Source organism: Gigantopelta aegis, chromosome 15 (genome assembly GCF_016097555.1).
Source record: "Gigantopelta aegis isolate Gae_Host chromosome 15, Gae_host_genome, whole genome shotgun sequence".
Classification (NCBI taxonomy): Eukaryota; Metazoa; Mollusca; class Gastropoda; order Neomphalida; family Peltospiridae; genus Gigantopelta; species Gigantopelta aegis.
The window spans coordinates 27857575-27885562 of NC_054713.1; the positions used below are offsets into that span (position 1 = coordinate 27857575).

Consider the following 27988-nt stretch of genomic DNA (forward strand, 5'->3'; position numbering starts at 1 on the left):
AGGTGTGATTGGGGTGGGCATTGCCCCCAAGTCCCCCCCCCCCCCTCCTCAGGCCGGGCCAGGTCATAGGTTTCATAGGAAGCTGTTGTAGCGCACACCTGTCATGAGCGCAGGTGTCGACTTTAGCCGGCTCCTCCGTCCAGGAGAGGAAATGGTTTGGGTTGGGTGGGAGAGGGCAGGGACGGTAGCGGGCGGGGGTCTTCCCCTCTTGCTACCCAAGTGTGTTTTGCAGTGTCGATGTGTACCTTAGGGGCTGACACAAGAATAAGGTTCACCACAACTAACTAGACCTGTGATTTTCTGCAAATGGAAATGGTTCTGTTTCTGACAACAACTTTAACGTTATTAGTGAAATATTTTTCAAACGGGTAGTCGGGGGACAAAACGACACACATAAAGGAAACGGAAATAATAAAAACCAATTCAGTTTGTTTTCTTGGATAGTATACACTTTATTTTTCGTGGTGCTAACTTCGTCTGGTGTTTTGGTTACACGCCTTGGACTGGTTGCGTGACTGCTGGCGTCGTGGTAGCTGCGGTAGTTGTGACCGCCTCACCAAACGAGTAGTGGACGGAGACGACTTCGTGACGAAGACACTCGACAACGGCCAGGTAGTCATGGTAACGGTGCAGGAGGCTGTCATCTCTAGGAGTCAGACCTGTTCCAGAGTGGATCCGTTCGATAAGCTCATCCTTAAATTAATAATAAATAAAATAAATAAATAAATAAATAAACAAATACATATAAATAAACAAACAAACAAATAAATAATTAATTAATTTAACAAAATCAATAAATACATTTAAATTAATTAGTTCGTTAAATAAATGCATGGATAGATAGATGGATGGATGGACAGACGGACGGATGGACGGACGGACGGACGGACGGACGGACAAATAGAACAATAATAAAATTATATATAAAACAAAATAAAATGAATGGATAAATAGATGGATAGATGGATAGATGGATGGATGGATGTTAATATATATTTTTTTTATGTAAACCAGTCAGTCAATATGAATAAGTGAATTTACGAAGGATAGTTGTTAGTTAGTTGATGGATGATAGATGGGTAGATGTATAGATAAAAATAATAAATAGATAGCTGTATGGATAAATGCTATGTACTGATGGATATAGAGGATAATAAACGAGTTACCAGTTATTATCAAATTTATGTCTCGAGTGAAATAATTATTTCACGAGGGACATAAATTTTATAATAATTGGTACCGAGTTTGTTATTCTATTTATTAACCCAACTATGTGTGGTGGGTTTTTTTAAAAGCCTTTATTTTCGATATAGCCTACATCGGCTACACGTCCATGTATATAGAAACAACGTAATCTACTTTACTGTTCTGGTTATTGCTTTAACTTTGTATTTTATTCACGGTTCACAGATAATTTTCAAAACCCAAAGTTCTATATATTCTGTAAAAAATGTATAATGAATTTCATTAAACACCATTTTACACTGAAACCAGAAAGCCGTAAACGCAAACGCTTTAAACTACGCGACGTCATTGTGTGTGCTTTACCAAATCACGTCATATTTAGTACCAACAAGGTGATTGGTTTGTTGGCGTCAAATCGTCCAATAGTAGTGTATGTTAAACCAATGCATGATAATTTCTCAGTGAGAAATTAAGATTTTTATTTTTCCCGTTATGAGTGCCTGCTGGGGTAATAAACATATTTATTACATAATGAAAATATATCTGTATTCTTACTGGTCAAAAACCAGTCACATGACCTTCCGTAAATAATGCTATTGTCCTAAGACAGTCCCACCGGTCCATCAAAAGTGATATTGCACTGATCAATGAAAATAAAGATGAGACAAAATTCTATCCAATTAATGAGTAGGTAACGTAATGTAACGTCAACTGCTAATTCTAAACAAGCACAAACAAACATGTGACAAAACGCTTTGCTATCCTTCAACAAAAAGATAACATCTTTAGTCATACTGAGTTTAATTCCGAAAATGCGATAAAAACAAGGTCGGTAATCGTCAAATTGTGTAAGGCCATGAGAATGAAAGTTATAGATTTGCGTCCACCGCCCGCTTGCCGTGAAAGGTACCGCTGAAATTTTTCATTATTTACAAAATGTATATTATTTGCACAAAAAAGGCACATAATGATCATCACACAAGTTCAAGTTCCAAATCGTTAATAGTGGTAATGTCTACGAGGTCCTTCGCGCCAAAACTGCCATCTCCGTCATAAATTCTGAAGTGTAGCCCAGTAGAGCATTGAATCCTCAAGCATGAAATAAAAAACAAATTTCAGTAGTTTATATTCCACCTTCAAAGACCTCATTAAATTTTGGACTTCAGTCTACTATAAAATAAAATATCAATAAAAATAATGAATAATGAAAAATGAAAAAAAAGCCTCATGTGTTTTTAAAATTGTTCGGACGCAAATCTATAACTTTCATTCTCATGGCCTAAGGAATATCTCGCAGATTTAGAAACGTACTTGATACATCAAAATGCAGTTGGCATCGGCACTTTCAGGAATTTATGTTACAAATACAAAATGTATTTGGAGGTAATTGGTAACTCTTCAGTATTAAATGTATGCTCAGATTTATCACATTTTGTGTTTTATTTTGCTATTAATATGATTTTGAAACTCTTGCTGGTTATAATGTCTCGAATTTGATTTTTGTCTTGGTAATGTTTCAACTGTTTATTTCCACATTCCTCTGCGTGTCATACAACGTCATAGGATTATGTAACGTCACTAAATCCCAACAGTTTTAACACATTGCAAAAATTTATAAGCGTTAGCGTATTTCGATTCTGATAAACAAAGCAGGAATGTACGAGTCTTATGGATGACATGCCGTTGGCCTCGATCAATATCAATATCTTCGGTCCATAAAACATGATATTGCCCTCAATGACGGTCAATAATAATAATGTGAAAAAAACTACTCTGACTTGTGAAATCCTTGTTTTCTTTGACCCACCCCTGATTTTTTGTGACCTTATCTGGTGCACGGTTTCTGCCAGAGGGTAAAATGGGTATGGTACCATTCCCAAATATTTTTGAAGATGTTTTTTTTAATTAACTTTTTGACAAAATTAATTACTCTTATCATTACTGTATGATTTTCTTAATCCTAACCCTAAACTTAACCCATTTTCTTTCTGAGGGAGGACCCCCCCCCCCCCCCCCCCCCCACCACCATATCTCTGTTGACTGTGGTTGCATTCAATTCCATAGAGCCATACCCAAACATTTCTATCTGGCAGAAACACTGTGGTGGTAGTGCTCCATGTTCGTTGTTTGATTATGGTGCATCAGAATCAGACGACTGGTCCATACAAAACCTTTTTTTCTAGGCAAGTATTCGTTCCTGATGAGTCATCAGAAAAGCTGATGCCATGTTGTGTGCAGTGTTCTTTCCGTGTTCTTTGCGCCATGGGAGTCCTTTTGCAGATAGTTCCTGGTTCTGCTGCCTCAGGGTGTACTTCACTAGTTTCAAAAATACCTGGTTTATCAGCTAGTGCAACAGACAAACCAGAATAGTTATGAAAACTGAAACTGGTATCCGTTAATGAAGAAACTATGTTTAGCAGCTTATTGGTTTGGGATACACCGGGTTCAAGTGAAGCTCGTTCATAGAATATAGGGTTTACATTTCTAATGAGGGTTTGTACTGAATATCAAATTCAGAAGTAGTGAACACTATACCATGTCCACCTGTTGAGTATGCAGGATTCTCTCCAGGTTATATTGAGTGAACAGTAAACCCTACAGCTTCTGCTGTGCGTTGGGTGTACTCTTCGTTTTATGTTGTGTGTTCTGTGCACACTCCTGGTTTTGCTGTGTATTTGGTGATCTCTCCGGATTATGTTGTGTGTTCAGTGATCTCTCAGGTTGTAATGTGTGTTCAGTTATCTCTCCAAATTCTGTTGTGTGTCCAGTGATCTATCCAGGTTCTATTGTGTGTTCAGTGATCTCTCTAGGTTCTGTTGTGAGTCCAGTGATCTTTCCAGGTTCTGTTGTGTGTTCAGTCATCTCTTCAGGTTCTGCTGTGTTCAGTCATCTCTTCAGGTTCTACTGTGTTCAGAGATCTCTCCAGATTATGTTATGTGTAGTGTTCTATCCGTGTTTTGTTGATTGTTAAGTGATCAATCCTCTGGTTTCTGTTGTGTGTGCTAAATTATTTTCTGCGTCTGTACTGAGTGATATGTCATGTTCAAGTTCTCGTGTGTGTGCTATATCATGATCATGGTATGTTGTGTGTGTTCTGTCATGTTCTTCTGCAGGTTCTCTTGTGTGTACTATGTTACGTTCAGATTCTGTTGTGTGTGCCACGTCATGTTCATGTTTTGTTGTGAGTTCTCTATTATGTTCAGGTTCTGTTGTGAGTGCTATGTGATGTTCAGGGTCTGTCGCAAGTGACTGGATAAAGGCTGTGGTATGTGCTGTCCTGTCTGTGGGGAAGTGCATATAAAAGATACCTTGCTGCATTAGGAAAAATGTAGCGGGTTTTCTCTGATGACTATGAGTCATAATCACCAAATGTTACCAATAGCCGATGATTAATTAATCAATGTGCTCTAGTGCTATGTCACGTTCATTTTATATGGTGATTATTTTCTCATGTTCAGCTTGTTGCTATGTTATGTTCAGGTTTTGTTGTCATTGATGTCAAGTTCTGTTGTGTATTCTATATATCATGTTCAGGTCCTGTTGTGTGAGTTATGTTATGTTCATGTCCTGTTGTGTGTTCTATGTCATGTTCAGCTTATGTTGTGTGTGCTATGTCATGTTCATCTTCTGTTGTGCGTGCTATGTTGTGCTAATGTTTGTGTGTGTGTGTGTGTGTTGTGTCATGTTCACGTTCAACATTCTGTTGCTTAGCTTAGCTTAGTAACTGGTTTAACGTGTCCATAGTCCATATACCACTAGGGTTTCGAACACGCCTATCACGAGTCCGGCCTCCGATATGATCGGGTGTCTGACTCAGAACAGGGATATTCTTTTGCAAATATTTGTTAAGTGTAAAGTTAATCAAAGTTCATAGATCTTGCTATCGTTTATGTTGAGGCCACATTCACTTTATTCGCCTTTTAACCTTACGTCTGATTACACTGTCTTTTGTTAATGGACTTTGTCCTGTATAACTTACAATGACGTTTGTGTGTGCAATATTGTTAATCCATAATGCCTACATTAGGGCGATCCTGTAGATCTTCAAAGGCAGCTGAGAGGCGGAACTTGATCACCGTAACATATAATTAAATACATGTACATCCAACATCAGTGTGATTATGCTTGCACTTTTGTCGTATATGCCACATACAACATTATTATGAATTAAAATTGTATCTACTGATACAACTTACATGTTGGAAACTTTGCTTCAATTAAAAACATTTCAAAATAGATATTTGTTTTTCAAGAAAAATCACCAAAACGTGTTTATTATTATAATTATGGTGCACAGTTAAGTGTACAAATTATGCACAAAAAGTATGAAAAGGCATGAAGCAAGTATGTGTACTATAAATATAATTGGTTGATCGCAGAGAATTAGACGGAAATTATTTTCCCTTGATCTGGGAGTAGCTCAAATAGGTGGCGCTTCGGTAACGTTAATGCTGCACGTGCAGTTTGTAGCACGCGTCATTCAGCATAGGAGACCGACAGGTCAAGTTGTGTTTTGGTTAGTTTGTATTATGGTGAAGTATTACTAAGAGTGAATGTGTGAAGCAGTCAGTCAGTCGGTCCGGCCTAGTGGGTTAACAATAAATGAAAAAGTTTGTTTTATTTAACGACGCCACAAGAGCACATTGATTTTTTATCTTATCATCGGCTATTGGACGTCAAACATATGGTCATTCTGACACTGTTTTTTTTTGTTTTTTTAGAGGAAACCCGCTGTCGCCACATAGGCTACTCTTTTACGACAGGCAGCAAGTGATCTTTTATTTGCGTTTCCCACAGGCAGGATAGCACAAACCATGGCCTTTGTTGAACCAGTTATGGATCACTGGTCGGTGCAAGTGGTTTACAACTGCCCTTTGAGCCTTGCGGAGCACTCGCTCAGGGTTTGGAGTCGGTATCTGGATTAAAAATCCCATACCTCGACTGGGATCCGAATCCATTACCTACCAGCCTGTAGACCGATGGCTAACAATAAATGAGTTCATATTTATTGGTGTGTATTTTTTCTATGGGAGGACTCTGGAGTTAGGGGAAAGTCTATTGAAAAGAAAACGTGAAAGACGCACCATGACTTTCTGCCTCTGTGCTGTCCACGCGGTTGCGGTTTTTGAGTTGACGGTAATGACGTAGCATTTTGTTGCTGTCGTTACCAGCAGTAGATGCTGTAAGAATAAGACTTGTAACGTCAAAATAGCGCATAATTATACTGTTATATGATTTACGTACAATACTTTGTGACGTCAAAATTTAGCATCATAGTAGTTTGATTGAAACATATTTTATTGCTTTTTAAAGAACAAATGGATTAAGCACAAGTTACACAACTTACTAAGCCTTTTCCAAAATACATACATATTACGACAGTAATATATTTTTGCAATTTAAATATGAACAGAAATAAATATTACTGAAAAAAGAAAGAATAAAGGAAACAGAAAAAAAGAGACGCAATAAAGTTTTAATAGTACTGTTCAGACCCGTGACGTCAAACCACAACATAATAGTAATGGTCAGACCTGTGACGTCAAACCACAACATAATAGTACTGGTCAGACCTGTGACGTCAAACCACAACATAATAGTACTGTTCAGACCTGTGACGTCAAACCACAACATAATAGTACTGTTCAGACATGTGACGTCAAACCATAACATAATAGTAAGGTTCAGACATGTGACGTCAAACCACAACATAACATTACTGTTCAGACATATGACGTCAAACTATAACATAATAGTACGGTTCACACATGTGACGTCAAACAATAACATAATAGTACTGGTCAGACCTGTGACGTCACAACAATAACATAATAGTACTTTTCAAACCTGTGACGTCAAACCATAACAAAATAGTACTGGTCAGACCTGTTACTGTTGAAATGCTGTAAGAATATGATTTGTGACGTCAAAATAAAACATAATACTCAGTACTGCTGAGATGCTGTAAGGACAAGACCTGCGACGTCAGAATCCAAATCCAAACGTGTTCACATGCCCACATCCATTGGGTTCATGTATGTCCACCCTGGGTTCGGTCTTTGATATGACCAGTGGCCTGACCCAGGGTATGCGACGTCAAAACATAGCACAGTACGTAATATGCATAGTACTTGTTGAGATGTATAAGACATCAAATCATAACTATATCATTGTTGACATGCTGTAAGAATAAGACTTGTGACATCAACACATAGAACAATTGTACAGTTGAGTAGGACAGCTAGTCCGTTACTGGTAGTACTAAACCAAATAATATCCGGCTGGGTCAAAGTTCGAGGTGCACCTAACTTTTGATAAAGCGGTTAATACCACAAGTCCTGTCATTGGTAATAAATGTGAGTGTTCGTTGTGATAAAATTAATGTTGGTTCATCTGGACAGTAAATTCCTGTAATTTAATTTGAACTAGTGTCAGTGTACCAACTACCATTGTGCAGGGTCCTACTAAAAATAGCATGACAATTGCTGTGCGGAACTTGGGTAGTCATGGACGCTACCCGTTATCTCTGAAATGAGCAGCTTAACCCCCAATTGGGATTTTGTTTTTTCTGATTTACTTTAAGGGTGAGAGGTGGAAGAATTTATGTCAATGGTGTAATTGTCGATTGATACGCTGCATGTATGAGTTTTAGCCACATATGTTACTATTGGCGTCTTTGGATTTGATTTTGTGATATGCGCCCTACGGACACCTAGTTGTCTTGTGATTACATGTTTTGTTTCTGGTTCGCCACTAACGTTTCGGGTGTATGAGAACTTACATGAGATGCGTGATACTCAAAGTGGAAACCCTGGTAGAAATATGGCGTTACCTGGAAAACAAAGAGAATAAAAACGAATCATGCATAATAATAATACATCATGCAAAATAATAATACATTGGTCGTCGTCCTTGTTCGGCCTTATCCAAGAGCTCAAATATTTGGTTTGTGTGAGCAAAACGGAAACCACTACTTTGTGGGTTTTTTGCAGTGTTTTAGGTAGTGAAGAAATACATATCGGAATAACTTGTTTCTGTCTTACGTTTTTGGCTTTATCCTGCTAATGGGCGAGGCGTAGCCCAGTGGTACAGCGCTCGTTTGATGCGCGGTCGGTCTGGGATCGATCCCCGTCAGTGGGCCCATTGGGCTATTTCTCGCTCCAGCCAGTGCGCCACGACTGGTATATCAAAGGCCGAGGTATGTGCTACCCTGTCTATGGGATGGTGCATATAAAAAATTCCTTGCTAATAATGGGGAAAATGTAGCGGGTTTCCTCTGTAAGACTGTCAGAAATTACCAAATATTTGACATCCAATAGCCGATGATTAATAAATCAATGTGCTCTAGCGTTGTCGTTAAAAAAAACCCACTTTATCCTGCTAAGATTAGAATGGCGAATCTCGGAAGGCTACACGTGCATACTACATACATCTCTAAGTTTGGAATACCAGTGCTTACACATACATGGTGGGTTTGTTGTTGTTGTTGTTTTTTGTCATCCTAATGGTTGCAGCTACACGGTGAATTTTTCTTCCCAATAATTTCGAAAGAAACAAACATATATACATGTATTAAAGTGGATTTTGAACATAAAAACTATCATAAATACATTATATATACAATATTCTAAACACGAAAATGTATTTAATAATATATACAGTAGTTATATTCAGCTCAGGGGTTAAATATTGCCGTTTCGATCAGTCAACATCACCAAGGGCCGGAAGATGTTTTTTGCCTGTCATCCCGTCGTACCGTTTATATCCACACATTAGTTTCAGTCAATCATCTTTGCTCCGATCGGTTTTGGTTCGGGCTGGCAGTATGTGCAGCTTTTCGGACCAAATATCCGGCAGGAATGTCAGTCAATTTCGACCCCTGCATGTTAATAAAGGCAGAACACCCAGTACAGTCTCTTTAATACATCTAAATTTGTAATGGAACGTAACCTTTATGAAACGGTCATAACACTGTTTTAATCCATTATAGCAACAAACGTTCTTGTAACAGTAATTACAATATTAACTTTAAGCTTTACAAATTAAGATTGGACGGGACGTAGGCCAGTGGTAGAGCGCTCACCTGATGCACGGTTGGTTTGGGATTAAGCCCCGTCGGTGGGCCCAGTGGGCCAGTTTTCGTTCCAGACACTGCACCACGAGTGGTATATCAAAGGCTGTGGTATGTGCTATCCTGTCTGTGGGATAGTGCATATAAAAGATCCCTTGCTACTAATGAAAAAAAATGTAGCGGGTTTCCTCTCTAAAACTATATGTCAAATTATCAAATGTTTGACATCCAACAGCCGATAATGAATAAATCGATGTTCTTTAGTGGTGTTGTTAAACAAAACAAACTTTCAAAAATTAAAACAAATGTATGTTCATAATTTCTCTACAGTAAACATCACTTGCGAAGCTGTTAAATTTGTTCTATAAAATTGTACACGAAAGACATCATTCTTATCAACAATAGAACATGCCCTAGAATACTGAAATATATTTGATTCGTATTTCATTTAGAAAGGGGGGAATAAAAATAAAATGAAAAGTAATTTGTTAATGAAAGTAAAGTTTGTTTTATTTAACGACGCCACTAGAGCACATTGATTTTTAATCTTATCATTGGCTATTCGACGTCAAACATATGGTCATTCTGACACTGTTTTTTTTTTTAGAGGGAAACCCGCTGTCGCCACATAGGCTACTCTTTTACGATAGGCAGCAAGGGATCTTTTATTTGCGCTTCCCACAGGCAGGATAGCACAAACCATGGCCTTTGTTGAACCAGTTATGGATCACTGGTCGGTGCAAGTGGTTTACACCTACCCAATGAGCCTTGCGGAGCACTCACTCAGGGTTTGGAGTCGGTATCTGGATTAAAAATTCCATGACTCGACTGGGATCCGAACCCAGTACCTACCAGCCTGTAGACCGATGGCCTGCCACGACGCCACCGATGCCGGTTCGAGGCCGGTAGAATGTACGTATTGTATGCTTTTCTTATTTTAACTATAATTTGTTCTGACCTATCTGATTTTTAAAAATTATTATTAATATTATTATTATTATTATTATTATTATTAATATTATTATTATTATTATTTTTTTTTTTATTTTTTTTTTTGAATTTCAATTTCATTATTACTTTAATACATTGTTTAGGTCCGTGCTGTATTTTTAATATTTCTTTATTATACGGAATATAATATAAGACAACTATAATGACATAAATGAAAAACAAAAGGAATAAAATTATGAGGGTTTTGTAGTTTACCGTCTGATATGTTACAGCCTTATTTTGTTGTTTTATTTTATACATGCTCTGTATTTTTAACAGTTGAGAGCAAACGTGCTTCATGGTTATATTGTTATCAGACGGTTTTATCTGCTTGACCATTAACATGTGTTACTGTTCCCATTAACATGCTACCGTGTTTCTACATGTAGCAAAGTGACCCCTTTGTGTAAAATAGTATATTCTATAGTACGTGAGGCTTAATCGATGGATAGTTTTTTGATAAATATAATATCTGAGAAAGCAGAAACATAAAAAAGAGAGTTAGAATGTGATACTTACAAGTGTAAACCCAGCGAGAAAGATGAAAATAGTTTTAAACATGGCTGCCAGACAGCGACTCGACGGCACGACTCTGGGAGTTTCTTATCTAGCTCATGATAAGTGACTAGTCCTCGAAGAAACCATTTATAGAGTAGTTACACTGAGTTACATAATTACTGACCGGTTTAGGTACTAACGTAAGGTCCCAGTTTAAACGTTAAAGACTTCCAAGATAGTATTATGATATGACACATCGCTGACTAATATATCTGTGTTAATAAGTTATTTTAATACGCAGTATACCTTTTAGTAATTTTGCAGTTGTCACGCCACAGGTGCGGAAGACATAAGTAATATTTGGTGTGTCCATTTTACCCATGATTCATAGGGCATGAGCTGCAGCGTGGTTACAATTCTTTTGTGCTTATTTTTTGCAAACATATTTTATTGTACAAAGAACAAAAGAATTGGGCACAAGTTTGACAACTTACCAGACCCTCTGTGCTTATTCGTAGCTGAAGTTGTGGTTTTGAAAACAAAACTTCGGAATTACCAAAGGAAACCAGATCGTTGTAACTGGCGATATAATTAAAACTAAACCTAACCTATTTGTGGCAAAACTATACCTTCGACTAGAAAGAACATGTTTTCTAACATGACGAAGTAAACGTTTCGTCAACCAGACTGTGTCTTGTACAGTCCTGAAACAAATGTCTGGATCCAGTCAACCTGTTCCTTACAATGAACAGAAGCACGATCAAATAAAATACATTCTTATACGCACAACAGCAAGTATCCATGCGTATAAATTCCAACAAGCGTTTTATGGCGACTCTTTTTTTGGACTGCCTCTGGTGCGGGACGTATACCAGTGGTAAAGCGCTCGTTTGATGCGCGGTCGGTCTAGGATCGACTCAGTGGGCTTATTGGGCTATATCTCGTTCCAGCCAGTGCACCACGACTGCTATATCAAAGACCGTGGTATGTGCTATCCTGTCTGCGGGATGGTGTATACAAAATATCTCTTGCTACTAATGGAGAAATGTGACCGGATTCCTCTCTAAGACTAGATGTCAAAATTACCAAATGTTTAACACCCATGAGCCGATGATTAACAAACCAATGAGTTCTAGTGGTGTCGTTAAACAAAAACAAACTTTATATGTCAAAATTACCAAATGTTTGACATCCAATAGCCGAGAATGAATAATCAAAGGCAGGGTTAGAATTAGGTCGCTAACAGTACAATCTATAACTGATAAAAACCCATTGCAACTGCAGGATGGGCAGCAGGTCAGGGGACTGTTGGTAGTATTTTAATCAATGTGTGAAATCCAACTTGTGAATCACAACCAGACAGTCTTGCACATCAGATTGCGGGGTTGGGGGGTTGGGGGGATTGGTCAAAAGGAGACTCTGTTAAACGTGAAGCTTTGTTATCAAAGTCACGATGGCCGGGCTATATTTGTCACGACAGTCTGTCGAGCTTCCCAGCGGAAGTGGCCGATCTCAGGGATCCAGTATAAAACAGGGGTCGTTCTCAGACACTGACAGTTACTCGAGTTTGATTGTCACCATGAACGGGTTGGTCTTCCTTAGTTTGTTAGCAGTGGCCATGGTAAGATAATTGTCATTTTATGTATACCTCTGTTAGGTATCTTTTCTTGTCACTGTTTTCTGTCTTATCCATTGGAACAAGGTTAGGTGTATTCGACTTCAAATTCATTACCTGCTATTTCTAAACAAGTTATACACTAAATCATATAAAATTAGAATTTCCATCGTTGTAGTTAAAACAATAATGAAGTGCTCAAACAAAACAAAAATAAAGGCATTATGGCAAATTTACGAATTTTAACACTTAACTGTGAGGGACTCGGGGATTCGGAAAAACGTAAGGACATATTACATTATTTAAAATGCAAACAGTTTAATATATATTGCTTACAAGATACCCACTTCACAACAGAATTAGATATATATATACAAACTCAGTGGGGATATAAATGCATATTTAATTCATATAAGGCAAACGCTCGTGGGGTTGCAATTATGTTTAATAATATTTTTGAGTACAAAATACACAAAATCAAAATAGATAATTCTGGTAATTTGATTATGTTGGATTTAACAATAGAAAGTGAAAAGACTACACTTGTAAACATATATGGACCAAATATAGACAATAAAACATTTTATGAAAATATGTTTGACAATATTGTAGATCTGGATAATGATAAATTTATAATTTGTGGGGACTATAACTTGGTTTTAAATAAAAATCTAGACACTCAAAACTATTTACATGTCAATCATCCAAAGTTACAAAAACAAATCATAGAAACTATGGAAATTTTAGATTTAAAAGATCCATTTAGAGAACTATATCCAAATCTTAAAAGATATACTTGGAGAAAAAAAACTCCACCTAAACAAGCTCGATTAGATTTTTTTCTTATAACTAATAATTTAATGCCATTTGTTGAAAAGGTAACAATTGAAAATAGCTATCGTTCCGATCATTCTAGTGTAGTTTTACATATTAAATTTAATCAAATTAAAAAAGGTAGGGGACTATGGAAATTTAACAATTCGTTATTAACTTGTAAGGAATACGTCAAAATAATTAAAGAAACCATTTGGGAAATAAAATGTCAGTATGCAAAGAAAGAAATGTTTTATTTAACGACGCACTCAACACATTTTATTTACGGTTATATGGCGTAAGACATATGGTTAACGGACCACACAGATTTTGAGAGGAAACCCGCTGTCGCCACTACATGGGCTACTCTTCCGATTAGCAGCAAGGGGTCTTTTATTTGCGATTCCCACAGGCAGGATAGCACAAACCATGGCCTTTGTTGAACCAGTTATGGATCACTGGTCGGTGCAAGTGGTTTACACCTACCCATTGAGCCTTGCGGAGCACTCACTCAGGGTTTGGAGTCGATATCTGAATTAAAAAATCCCATGCCTCGACTGGGATCCGAACCCAGTACCTACCAGCCTGTAGACCGATGGCCTGCCACGACGCCACCGAGGCCGGTGTGTCAGTATGCAGTGCCAATTTATAATGTTAAAAACTTAAAATCAATTGCGGATAACGAAATTCAATTTATAATAAATGACCAACTATTTCTTGAAACATTACTTATGCAAATTAGAGGAAAGACAATTTCGTATTCGGCTTTTAAAAATAAAACAAGAAACGAATTAGAAATTAAACTATGTGAGGAAATTAAAATGCTAGAACAAAATGAAAACACTGAAGATACAAAACAAATTGAAGATAAAAAAGAAGAACTAATAGAATTAAGAAAAGATAAACTCAAAGGCCACTACATTCGTCACGGGCAAAATGGATAGAGGAAGGAGAAAAGCCAACAAAATATTTTTGTAATATGGAATCTAGGAATTATTCTAGCAAACTAATTTCAAGAATTCAATTAGATAATGGAAATGAAATTAGAAAACAGGAAGAAATTTTGAAAGAAACCAGACGTTTCTATGAAAATCTTTATTCTGCGCCACTTGGGCAAAGTAATAATGATATAACTGAAAAAAAAATTATAATTTAAAATTTAATAAACTAACTGATGAAGAAGCTAATAGATTAGAAGGCGAATTGACTTATTCAGAAATACTGTCATATCTTAAAACCATGAAAAATTATAAAAGTCCAGGCTCAGATGGTTTCTCAGCTGAATTTTTCAAAATGTTTTGGATTGATTTAGGAAATTTTATAACCAGGGTCATCAACTATAGCTATTCTATTACAGAAATGTCAAATGTACAAAAAATAGGTATAATTACATGTATTCCGAAAGTAAATAAACCAAAGGAATTTCTTAAAAACTGGAGTCCTATAACTCTACTAAATTGCATTTATAAAATGGCTTCAGGGTGCATCGCTAACAGAATAAAGCAAACTTTGGACAAAATAATAAATAATGATCAAACTGGTTTTGTAAAAGGAAGATATATTGGAGAAAATATAAGACTAATATATGATATTATGCAATGTACCGAACTGAATAACATTCCTGGATTACTACTTCTTATAGACTTCGAAAAAGCATTTGATTCATTATCGTGGTCATTTATAGACAAAGCACTTGATATTTTCAATTTTAAATCATCAATAAAAGAGTGGATCAATTTTTTTTTTTATAATTCCATGTCAAGAGTAATACAAAATGGATTTCTATCTCAACCTATCATTTTACAACGAGGATGCAGACAAGGCGACCCACTATCGTCATACATTTTTATCATATGTGCTGAAATCCTTGCAATTATTATTAGAAATATCCCAACTATTTAAGGCATAAATATAGATGGTGAAGAATATTTAATATCGCAATATGCTGACGACACATGTTTTATTCTAGATGGATCTACCGAGTCCCTTCGCAGTACACTAATGGAATTAGACTATTATGAACAGATTTCAGGCCTAAAAATAAATTATTCAAAATCAAAAGCTATATGGATTGGGAGCAAAAAGTTTTCTAAAGATGTTTACCACCATACAAGATGGAAATTGGACTTGGGCGCAACACAATTCAATTTACTTGGTATTAATTTTTCAGTAGATTTGAAAAATATTACTGCAGTTAATTATGAATCTAAAATAAAAGAAATGCCAAACTCCATGAAACTGTGGTCTATTAGAAAACTGACAGTTTTAGGAAAAATAGTTGTTCTTAAAACTTTAATAATACCTAAAATAACACATCTTTTAATATCATTACCTAATCCTGGAGAAACGATCTTAAAAAACTTAAATACGTTATTGTTTTAATTTATATGGCAGAATAAGCCTGAAAAATTAAAACGTGATTTAATAACTCAAGACTATAAAGTTGGAGGTCTTAAAATGATAAAGTTAAACAATTTTATGACTGCCTTAAAATGCTCATGGCTACGAAGATTATTTATAAGTAATTCACAATGGGTAAACCTATTTAATTTGGTTACTGGTATAACAACAAAAGAGATATTAAAATACGGAGACTATTATTTAACAAGAAAACGTAAAAATATTGCAAATAGATTTTGGAGATTTTGGAGCTGGCTAAAAACATAGAAAGAACTTAATCCTCAAACCGTAGATGATATTTTATGTATTAATATTTGGCTGAATGATAGAATACTCATTGATCGTAAGCCATTTCTGTACAAAAATTATTTTGAAAAAGGAATTGCTTTTATAAACGACCTTATTGACGAAAAAGGTGATATTTTAAAATATGATCAGTTCATAAAAAAAAACCAATATATCCACCAATTTCATTAACTATGCTTCGTTAACAAATGCAGTAAAAACATACATATATAGTTTAGATGAGTTGAAAGATAACAAATTTAAATTGGTTAATAACCTAAGTCTTCCATTTAAACTTAATCTTTTATTTAAAAGACAAAGAGGATGTAAGGATGTGTACAACTTATTAAACTCTAAATCCATAACTCCAAAATCGCAAGCTAAATACACCAATCAAGGTTTTATCTTTCATCAAGTGAATGGGCAGAATTTACTTCCTTTTCAGAGCACTCAGGATTCAACATTAATATGATTTTAATATAGACTAGTTCACCGAATCTTAGCTACGAACACTTTCTTATATATTATTCACTATGTTGAGTCAAACATGTGTAGCTTTTGTAACAAACATCCAGAAACCATACCACATCTATTTTTCGAATGCAATAAAGTTCACAACTTATAGGTTCAGTTCAAAACTGGATATTGACGCAGACTGGTATTATAATTAATTTCAATAAAGATAATGTTATCTTTGGTATTATTAATAACAAATCTAACTTCCTTAACTGGTTAATTATTAACATAAAATATTATGTTTATGGAACTAAGATACCCAAAAAATTATTTAGAAATCAAAGTTGTTAAAAATCTGTTGAAGCAAAAGTTTGAAATAGAAAGATTTATTTTATATAAAAATTGCAAACATGAAATGTTTAATAAACAATGGGCTCCATGGGCTAATGTATTTAATGATAACGATTAAATGATATATATATATATGATGTTAGTTTAAGTTTGTTCTTGTCTATGGCTTGTTTGGAGATAGCGGAAAACAAGGAAAATAAACATACACCTCACGTATAACCTTATCTCGTCTTCTACCTCTTTTTCCTCTTTCTTATCCTCTCTCTTCTCTTTATAATATCCCAGATTAAACCAATTACATGTATGTATATTTACTACTCTTGTACCCACTTACATTGATGCCTTTTTGTATATATACTCTTCAAAAAAAGAAACGCAAAAGGGTACAAATGGGTTATAACTCCGATTTTATGTTTCCTACCGGTTCATGCTTTGTGAATATAAGGTCATTGCATGTCCCAAACACATTCCCACGGTTACATTCGATAAAACGCAGCTACTGTACAATAAAGTTCCAAAATGTGAATATTCGCAAAAACGCAGCAACGTGCAAACCAGGTCACCACTGCACGTGCGTTGTCTGCACGTGCAACATGAACACCGACAGTATAAAAGTGCAGGGTGTTCGCTTGCCTGGCCTCTGTATCTGGCCGACAGTTGACAATCCAGGACATGCCACGTCTCAGTGAACCGCAGAGAAACAATGCCATCGGCCGACTAGACGCAGGCGAATCCAGAACGGCCGTTGCCAGGGCATTCCATGTGTCCCCAAGCACCATCTCCAGACTGTGGGACCGTTACCAGCAACATGGATCAACACGTGACCTCCCTAGATCCGGTCGACCACGGGTCACTACCCCCGGGCAGGACCGCTACATCCGGGTACGCCACCTTCGGGAACGATTGACTACTGCCACCTCCACAGCCGCAGCAATACCAGGTTTGCGCAGGATATCCGACCAGACCGTACGGAACCGCCTACGTGAGGTAGGAATTCGTGCCAGACGTCCAGTTCGAGGTGTCATCTTAACACCACAACACCGTCGACTCCGACTGCAGTGGTGCCAGATTCATCGACAATGGCCTCAACTGCGATGGAGACAGGTGTGGTTCAGTGACGAGTCCCGATTTCTGCTCCGACGTCATGATGGAAGATGTCGCGTGTATAGGCGTCGTGGTGAACGTTATGCGGCAAACTGCGTGCAGGAAGTGGACAGATTCGGCGGGGGTAGTGTCATGGTGTGGGCAGCCATCTCACACACTGGCAGAACTGACCTGGTCCACGTGCAGGGCAACCTGAATGCACAGGGCTACATTGACCACATCCTCCGGCCACACATCGTTCCAGTTATGGCCAACGCCAACGCAGTGTTCCAACATGACAACGCCAGGCCTCACACAGCACGTCTCACAACGGCTTTCCTACAGAACAACAACATTAATGTCCTTCCTTGGCCATCGATATCACCGGATTTGAACCCAATTGAGCATCTATGGGACGAGTTGGACCGACGCCTCCGACAGCGACAACCACAGCCCCAGACCCTGCCCGAGCTGGCAGCAGCCTTGCAGGCCGAGTGGGCCACCATCCCCCGGGACGTCATCCGTACTCTGATTGCTTCAATGGGCAGGCGGTGCCAGGCAGTTGTCAACACACGCGGAGGCCACACCCGGTATTGACTCCAGATGACCTTGACCTTGGTGGTGTGTCCTATCACTTACTCACAATGGACTAGAGTGAATTGTGAACAATCCTGCAACATTTGGTAATTATCGGACTCACCATTCAATAATTAAATCAATTCTCCAAATGTTACGACAATGTGGTTTTGCGTTTCTTCTTTTGAAGAGTATATATGTATGTGTGAATCTATGTATGTACATATGTGTATGTATCGGAGGACATCCGAGTACGTGTGTACGTATTTGTTTGTGTATGGATATATGTGTTGTATATTAATAATATGTACAGCAGTGATTTGGGGCTCCCATCCCTGACACTGCCATGTTTGTGATCTGGGACAATAAAAAAATAATAAAAAAAGAAAAGAAAAGATATTTGTCATTTCATCACGAAAAGTATGCATATAGCGCAAAGCATAAGCGTTCGAGGCAGGCGGGGGTGGGGGGTGGGGGGGGGGGTGCTGTCCAAATATCAAATTCGAAGAAAAAAATTATCGGGGAATATGTGCTAACTTGAGACCTTTTTACCGTGTATTTCCACCATTTTAACCTCAAAATTAGTTGTAATCCGTGTAAAAAATGCATAATGATTTGTTTGCAACCCTACATAGCTGTTTGGTAATAAGGCTAATATGAATAAACGTTGTTATCTAGATTCGGGCATTGTCGTTTAATTCGGGCAAAAGACAGCCTGCCCCCCCCCCCCCCCCTCCTACCCCGTCCTACAAAAATGGGAGCTCGTACGTCTATAACGTAAAGCGATTTTAAAAAACAACTACCTTATTACATTCTAAATGCAGTATGTTTGTTTTTTAATTTGTATTTAAAAAGTAAAGTTTGTTTTATTTACCGACGCCACTAGAGCACATTGATTTTTTTTATCTTATCATCGGCTATTGGACGTCAAACATATGGTCATTCGGACACTGTTTTTTTAGAGGAAACCCGCTGTCGCCACATAGGCTACTCTTTTACGACAGGCAGCCGGGGCCGGTCAATTTGTATTTAATACGAATATGTTACACATTACTACTTCTTTTTCTTCTTCTGCGTTGAAGATTACACATTATAATAATTTATATATTGACATTATGTCACTGTATATTCTTCGGGGGCGGGACATAACCCAGTGGTAAAGCGCTCGGTCTTGGATCGATCCCTGCCATTGAGTCCATTGTGCTATTTCTCGTTCTAGCCAGTGCACCACGACTGGTATTTCAAAGGCCGTGGTATGTGCTATCATATCTGTGGGATTGTGCATCTAAACGATCCCCTGCTACTAATGGAAAAAAATGTAGCGGGTTTTTTCTCTAACACTATATCTCAAAGTTACTAAAAGTTTGACATCCAATAGCCGCTGATTAAAAACACAATGTGCTCTAGTGGTGTCGTTAAAAAAAATTATATCGCAAAGCGATAAAAAATATGTTTTGTTTCGACATTCTAAATGAAAAAATCAATTAATGTTTAACGACACCCCAGCACAAAAATACACTTCGGCTGTTGGGTATCAAATAAAGGTAAGTATATTATGAATATAATTATAAATGCAATACTACATGTTACATATATTGTTATATATTGTCATTATGTCAACATACATTTTCCAGTATACTAGTATACATCACCAAACAACATAGGGTAGAAGACAGCTACCCACAATATTCTTATGTATAATCAGATAGACAGATGGACAGACAGCAGGCGCGGATACAGGATTTCTGAAAGAGGGATCCAAATGTGATGGCTGATCTCTCCTTTTACACAGCGAGCTTCTTACAGATGACACATCATGCTCGAATTTACAAAAGGGGGGGGGGGGGGAGGGTCCGGACCCCCGGATCCGCTGCTGGACAGAAGGGTATGGATATAATAATCCAGCAGTTGTAATTACAGATAATCTATTACAGTCGTGATACTGCATGTCTCGACATTTATTTATCATGTGGTGGGGTTTTTTTTACTTCACAGGGCCAGCTGTTTCCTTTCTTCCCATGGGGATCCCAAGGAGACCGTATCCATGGATACCACTTCGTCTACCATGACAACAACGTGAGTTGAAAACAAAAAATAACAAAATGTTAAATATTATTTGAATGCAAAATATAGTGGACATGAGTGAATGAATGTATGAGTGAATGGATGGATGGATGGACGGACGGACGGACGGGCGGACGGGTGAATAGATGGATGGAAATGGATAGATTTACTGACTGCCTAAATGTGTGGTTTTCTTTTGTTCTTGCATGACGTCACATTACTGATATCCAAATAAATTAATGCAATTATATTCCTCTGGCTGGAAATTTATTTAAGTTTTGTCAGAAATTAAAGAATTCCAAAAAAAGAGAGAAAAAGAATCGTAATATATATATATATATATATATATATATATATATATATATATATATATATATATATATATATATATATATATATATATATATATATATATATATGTATATATGTATATATATATGTATATATATATATATATGTATATATATATGTATATATATATGTATATATATATGTATATATATATGTATATATATATATATATATATATATATATATATATGTATATATATATATATATATATATATATATATATATATATATATGTGTGTGTGTGTGTATGTGTGTGTGTGTGTGCGTGCGTGCGTGTGTGTGTGTGTGTCCGTGTGTGTGTGTGTGTGTGGATTTAAAACAACGTCGACATCAAGTTCCTTATCTTCACCCTCCCCATCCTATGTGACGTATCAGTTCCGCGTTCTGTGATTATTAATCACACCTTAAATAATGTGCATCAGTCTAAAACCCCAAAACAGATAATGGCCGTTTTAGCTGTATATTTGTTAACTGCAGGATCTGATGGCCGTTTTAGCTGTATATATTATGTAGCCCCTAACAGGCGTGTTTGTGTTAACTGCAGGATCTGATGGCCGTTTTAGCTGTATATATTATGTAGCTTCTAACAACCGTGTTTGTGTTAACTGCAGGATCTGATGGCCGTTTTAGCTGTATATATTATGTAGCTTCTAACAACCGTGTTTGTGTTAACTGCAGGATCTGATGGCCGTTTTAGCTGTATATAGTATGTAGCCCCTAACAGACGTGTTTGTGTTAACTGCAGGATCTGATGGCCGTTTTAGCTGTATATATTATGTAGCTTCTAACAACCGTGTTTGTGTTAACTGCAGGATCTGATGGCCGTTTTAGCTGTATATATTATGTAGCTTCTAACAACCGTGTTTGTGTTAACTGTAGGATCTGATGGCCGTTTTAGCTGTATATATTATGTTTGTGTTAACTGCAGGATCTGATGGCCGTTTTAGCTGTATATATTATGTAGCTTCTAACAACCGTGTTTGTGTTAACTGCAGGATCTGATGGCCGTTTTAGCTGTATATATTATGTTTGTGTTAACTGCAGGATCTGATAGCCGTTTTAGCTGTATATATTATGTTTGTGTTAAATGCAGGATCTGATGGCCGTTTTAGCTGTATATATTCTGTAGCCTCTAACAGACGTGTTTGTGTTAACTGCAGGATCTGATGGCCGTTTTAGCTGTATATATTCTGTAGCCTCTAACAGACGTGTTTGTGTTACTGCAGGATCTGATGGCCGTTTTAGCTGTATATATTATGTTTGTGTTAACTGCAGGATCTGATGGCCGTTTTAGCTGTATATATTCTGTAGCCTCTAACAGACGTGTTTGTGTTACTGCAGGATCTGATGGCCGTTTTAGCTGTATATATTATGTAGCCTCTAACAGACGTGTTTGTGTTAACTGCAGGATCTGATGGCCGTTTTAGCTGTATATATTATGTAGCCTCAAACAGACGTGTTTGTGTTACTGCAGGATCTGATGGCCGTTTTAGCTGTATATATTATGTAGCCACTAACAGACGTGTTTGTGTTAACTGCAGGATCTGATGGCCGTTTTAGCTGTATATATTATGTAGCCTCTAACAGACGTGTTTGTGTTAACTGCAGGATCTGATGGCCGTTTTAGCTGTATATATTATGTAGTGTTTAACAGACGTGTTTGTGTTAACTGCAGGATCTGATGGCCGTTTTAGGTGTATATATTCTGTAGTCTCTAACAGACGTGTTTGTGTTAACTGCAGGATCTGATGACCGTTTTTGCTGTATATATTATGTAGCTTCTAACAACCGTGTTTGTGTTAACTGCAGGATCTGATGGCCGTTTTAGCTGTATATACTCTGTAGCCTCTAACAGGCGTGTTTGTGTTAACTGCAGGATCTGATGACCGTTTTAGCTGTATATATTCTGTAGTCTCTAACAGACGTGTTTGTGTTAACTGCAGGATCTGATGACCGTTTTAGCTGTATATATTATGTAGCTTCTAACAACCGTGTTTGTGTTAACTGCAGGATCTGATGGCCGTTTTAGCTGTATATATTATGTAGCTTCTAACAACCGTGTTTGTGTTAACTGTAGGATCTGATGGCCGTTTTAGCTGTATATATTATGTAGCTTCTAACAACCGTGTTTGTGTTAACTGCAGGATCTGATGACCGTTTTAGCTGTATATATTCTGTAGTGTTTAACAGACGTGTTTGTGTTAACTGTAGGATCTGATGGCCGTTTTAGCTGTATATATTATGTAGTCTCTAACAGACGTGTTTGTGTTAACTGCAGGATCTGATGGCCGTTTTAGCTGTATATATTATGTAGTCTCTAACAGGCGTGTTTGTGTTAACTGGAGGATCTGATGACCGTTTTAGCTGTATATATTCTGTAGTGTTTAACAGACGTGTTTGTGTTAACTGCAGGATCTGATGGCCATTTTAGCTGTATATATTATGTTTGTGTTAACTGCAGGATCTGATGGCCGTTTTAGCTGTATATATTATGTAGCTTCTAACAACCGTGTTTGTGTTAACTGCAGGATCTGATGGCCGTTTTTGCTGTATATATTCTGTAGCCTCTAACAGACGTGTTTGTGTTACTGCAGGATCTGATGGCCGTTTTAGCTGTATATATTATGTAGCCTCAAACAGACGTGTTTGTGTTAACTGCAGGATCTGATGGCCGTTTTAGCTGTATATATTATGTAGCCACTAACAGACGTGTATACTGAACAAAATAAGAAACTTCCGCTAACTTTGCTTGAACATAACTTGATGAAACCAAACCGGGGGAATAATTGTTATATATGCGTTTAAAGAGTGTTCCATGATGCATCGTTTGGTGTAAAAATCATGGCCATAGGTTAACAGAAACTGGGAGAAATTTTGACCAAGTGTGGTAGGGGTTTAAAAAAAAACCCGTTTTAGCTGTATATATTATGTTTGTGTTAACTGCAGGATCTGATGGCCGTTTTAGCTGTATATATTATGTAGCCCCTAACAACCGTGTTTGTGTTAACTGCAGGATCTGATGGCCGTTTTAGCTGTATATATTATGTTTGTGTTAACTGCAGGATCTGATGGCCGTTTTAGCTGTATATATTATGTTTGTGTTAACTGCAGGATCTGATGGCCGTTTTATATGTATATATTATGTAGCTTCTAGCAGCCGTGTTTGTGTTAACTGCAGGATCTTCTTGTGATTCGGAACTCAGACTCATGCTACCTAGTCGAGATCTCTGCTGATCTTCGTAATGACATGCACCACAAAGACACCAGAGAGAAAATCGAGGTAACGTCAATTACAATATTAGTAATACCTACACTGTAGTAAGGCATTACAGTGGAAGACTTGGATCTGCATTCTGTAGTCTAGAGGAATAAACTCTAACACTTGTATAGGTGGCGTTGTACAACGTCACCTACAGTTCATTACATTGCTTCTTTCTTTATACGGACTCCAAAGAAAAATATCGAGTTAATCTGAATTAATCTATTAGGGGTACTTACACTGTAGTCATGTATTAAAATTTAAGTCTCGTATTTATTTATTTATTTATTTATTTATTTATTAATAATTCCACTGCCACTTCCATTCTTTTCTTTGATTTCGATTTCATTTCTAGTCAATCTGGCAGCTCAACATGTCTTTCATTTTCTTTTGTTATCCAACTCCACATTCCAGTCCTTTCTTCTCCAGCCGCCAATAAAGAACGCGTTAGTATCTATCTGGTCACTCGACCGGCCTCGGTGGCGTCGTGGCAGGTCATCGGTCTACAGGCTGGTAGGTACTGGGTTCGGATCCCAGTCGAGGCATGGGATTTTTAATCCAGATACCGACTCCAAACCCTGAGTGAGTGCTCCGCAAGGCTCAGTGGGTAGGTGTAAACCACTTGCACCGACCAGTGATCCATAACTGGTTCAACAAAGGCCATGGTTTGTGCTATCCTGCCTGTGGGGAGCGCAAATAAAAGATCCCTTGCTGCCAATCGGAAGAGTAGCCCATGTAATGGCGACAGCGGGTTTCCTCTCAAAATCTGTGTGGTCCTTAACCATATGTCTGACGCCATATAACCGTAAATAAAAAATGTGTTGAGTGCGTCGTTAAATAAAACATTTCTTTCTTTCTATCTGGTCACTCGCTCCAGAATGACCTTTCTGCCTGACATTAATTTCAGAACAGTTAGGTAATCTGTCCACCATCTGTACTTTAGTATATTTTTCTCAAAATTGCACCACCATCTGTACACTAATATTTTGTGCACAAAATTGTATATCGGTAATCCTACCAAGTTTTAAATCAGCATGAATGGTATGTTTTGGTCTATATTGGCATAACTTTCAGTTCTTATCCCATCGGGCTATTCGTTTTGCATTTGTCACTAACCCTGTGTTAAAAAGCACGAGCCCCGAGCGTCGGGCTAGCGTATTTGTCGAACTGTGTATTATCTGGCATATTGGGTTGTTTTGTTTTTTTTGTTTTTTACAATTTTATTGCCAGCCCCTTGTTTACAATTAGAACAACACATGCCAAGGGTAAAACATGGGTTGTGTACATACAAATAATAAAACAACATAATATAATACTTTAGGGTACTGGCTTGCAAACCCCACCTCACCCCACCCCCACCCCCTCTCCATCCCCGCGCATGCCCCCCCCCCCCCTCCCCTCCCTCTCCCCTCTCTCTCTCTCTCTCTCTCTCTCTCTCTCTCTCTCTCTCTCTCTCTCTCTCTCTCTCTCTCTCTCTCTCTCTCTCTCTCTCTGGCATATTGTTGTAATTATGTACAGTGGCGATGCTAATCCATAAAAAAAAATTCATGTTTATTGAATTCAGGATCAGCTGTACAAACAAATCAAGAATAACGAGGGAATCTCCCAAGGAAACCATGACGAAATCCGCGATAAGTACCACGACAGACTGGACTCCTTCCTGTGTGTGCGTCACCAGACGTTCCACCTCGTATACCAGGCGCCTGCATAAAGGTATCAGCCATGAAAGGCTAGTGTGTTAAGTGTAATATCTTCACTGAAGCAGTTTCATATAGATTATTAGATTGCTCAAGGATGTCTGATCACTCTTGCGTTTTAAACACCAGCTATGTATGTATCAAATTAAAGTAATTCGTAACAGTCACAATTACAAGTATCATGAGTAATAATAACAATACGATTATTATTCCAATGCCGTAATCGATTATTTTCCATTTATTCCTCATGGGCGGGGGGTGTTTTTTTTGCAATTTTTTAAAAATGAGGATCCCTTCAAAATATGTAGAGCCAATATGGAAACAAGGATCAAAACCTATTTTTTGGTTTTGGGGTACTTAAAACTCAATCATCCACCCACTCGTACATTCTTCCTGAAATGGTATGGATCCTCTTGGTTAGACGAAATGTGCATTTGTCATCATATGATGATTGCTTTGCTCGGAATGTCAATTATAATATGTATTTTTATTCGGGTTTTAAGGAGGGGGACGTAGCCCAGTGGTAAAGCGTTCGCTCGATCCCCGTCAGTGGACCCATTGGGCTATTTTTCGTTCCAGCCAGTGCTCCACAACTGGTATAACAAAGGCCGTGGTATGTACTATCTTGTCCGTGGGATGGTGCATATAAAATATCCCTTGCTGCTAATCGAAAAAGAGTAGCCCATGAAGTGGCGACAGCGGATTTCCTCTCTCAATATCTGTGTGGTCCTTAACCATATGTCTGACGCCATATAACCGTAAATAAAATGTGTTGAGAGCGTCGTTAAATAAAACATTTCTTTCCTTTCTGTTCTTATTTTCGGGGCGGTGAGCACGTTTTCATAGCCATCTTGTGAAATGTCAAGATATACTTTAGACACCAGAAACGTATTTATGGTTCCTGAAAACATCACAAACAACACAATGTCAAAAGCAATGTGTTGTTTCATATGTCCTTATTTGTGTCCGCTGTGTTAAATATTTGCCGCGATCTTGGATATCTGTCATATTGTATTTACAAGTTCCTTTCGTATTCAGGACATGTTAGGGCTTTTAAAAAAAAAAAAATGTAGTAGAGATGGGTGGGTGTAGGGGAAGAGGGCATGAGGACCCTATGTAGCCCATCGCCTAATTTTCCAATGTGCTTTTTCACCACGAAAACGTACTGAGTAACTACGAAAACCCTATACATGACATGTTACAAGACATCCAAATGTAAAAATCATCAGGGTGAAAAATCCATATTTTCTGTACACACAGGTACCTGTATAACTTCATGGGGGTGTATACCTAAGGAATGTACATTTCATAAAAAGTTTATATTCTGAAATGTTTATATTCATCACTTCATACGTCATTGGCAAATTTTAAGCGGGTCTCCTTCAAACTCTTAAAAGGCGCATTTGTTTTATGATGAATACATAGTCTGGTAACCTGAAGATCGGTAGTTTATTCAGTTGCATGATGAATACACAGTCTGCTAACCTGGGGATCGGTAGTTTATTCAGTTGCATGATGAATACACAGTCTGGTAACCAGGGGATCAGTAGTTTATTCAGTCCCATGATGAATACACAGTCTGCTAACCTGAATATTGATAGTTAATTCAGTTGCATGATGAATACACAGTCTGGTAACCTGGGGATCAGTAGTTTATTCAGTCCCATGATGAATACACAGTCTGCTAACCAGAATATTGATAGTTAATTCAGTTGCATGATGAATACACAGTCTGGTAACCTGGGGATCGGTAGTGCATTCAGTTGCATCATGAATACACAGTCTGTTAACCTGAAGATCGGTTACTGATTTATTTTGCAGGCGCTGAGTCTTGATGTCAAAGGTTCCTTTATCCACGCTGTGAACCAGAGAATAAAATGTCATCTACGTCACGAAATGCTTTCTATTTTACTTTACCTTCCTCTGGCGTCAACGCCAACCAATTAGCAGAAATCGATTAGGCACGATTCACATATTCATATCAATGTACGCTTTTAAATCAAACAAAAAATTACGATAAACATATTACTTACAAGAAATTATCTGTAGAATATTTAATGTGGTGCATTAATGCCAAAATCAGACTATCAACTAGCACGACGGAGTTGGCCAACTCGACAGTTGCGTTGTAATTTCCCCAACTCTCGATTAACGACGGGAGCACTCCGACTAACAACTAATCGGCCGTAGGAGTTGTGTACGACGCGATTCGAGTTGTTAGAGCGCCCAGGCTAGCAACTGGACATTCGTAGAAGTCGTAAAATCTGCGATTTGGCCAACTTCGTCGTGACAG

General features: G+C 37.7%; 2 protein-coding genes across 3 annotated transcripts; one reads left to right on the top strand and one right to left on the bottom strand.

Moving 5' to 3' along the window:
• Nucleotides 1–427: 427 nt before the first annotated feature.
• On the bottom strand, nucleotides 428–10843 carry LOC121389613. Its single transcript, XM_041521251.1, has 4 exons — nucleotides 10766–10843; nucleotides 7967–8017; nucleotides 6270–6365; nucleotides 428–693 (listed from the first exon to the last, which is right to left on the bottom strand). Exons 1-4 carry the CDS (start codon nucleotides 10805–10807, stop codon nucleotides 490–492), a joined length of 393 nt encoding a protein of 130 aa, XP_041377185.1. The 5' UTR covers nucleotides 10808–10843; the 3' UTR covers nucleotides 428–489.
• A 1442-nt stretch (nucleotides 10844–12285) lies between these two features.
• Nucleotides 12286–27587, top strand: LOC121390620. 2 transcript variants are annotated; one of them, XM_041522483.1, is made up of 5 exons: nucleotides 12286–12365; nucleotides 20319–20399; nucleotides 23918–24019; nucleotides 25563–25727; nucleotides 27517–27587. In XM_041522483.1, the coding sequence occupies exons 1-4, from the start codon at nucleotides 12324–12326 to the stop codon at nucleotides 25707–25709; spliced, it is 372 nt and encodes a 123-aa protein (XP_041378417.1). In that variant the 5' UTR covers nucleotides 12286–12323; the 3' UTR covers nucleotides 25710–25727; nucleotides 27517–27587. The 2 variants fall into 2 exon arrangements, with proteins under 2 accessions (XP_041378417.1, XP_041378416.1); XM_041522482.1 differs by having other exon boundaries at nucleotides 25563–25711.
• Nucleotides 27588–27988: the final 401 nt, after the last annotated feature.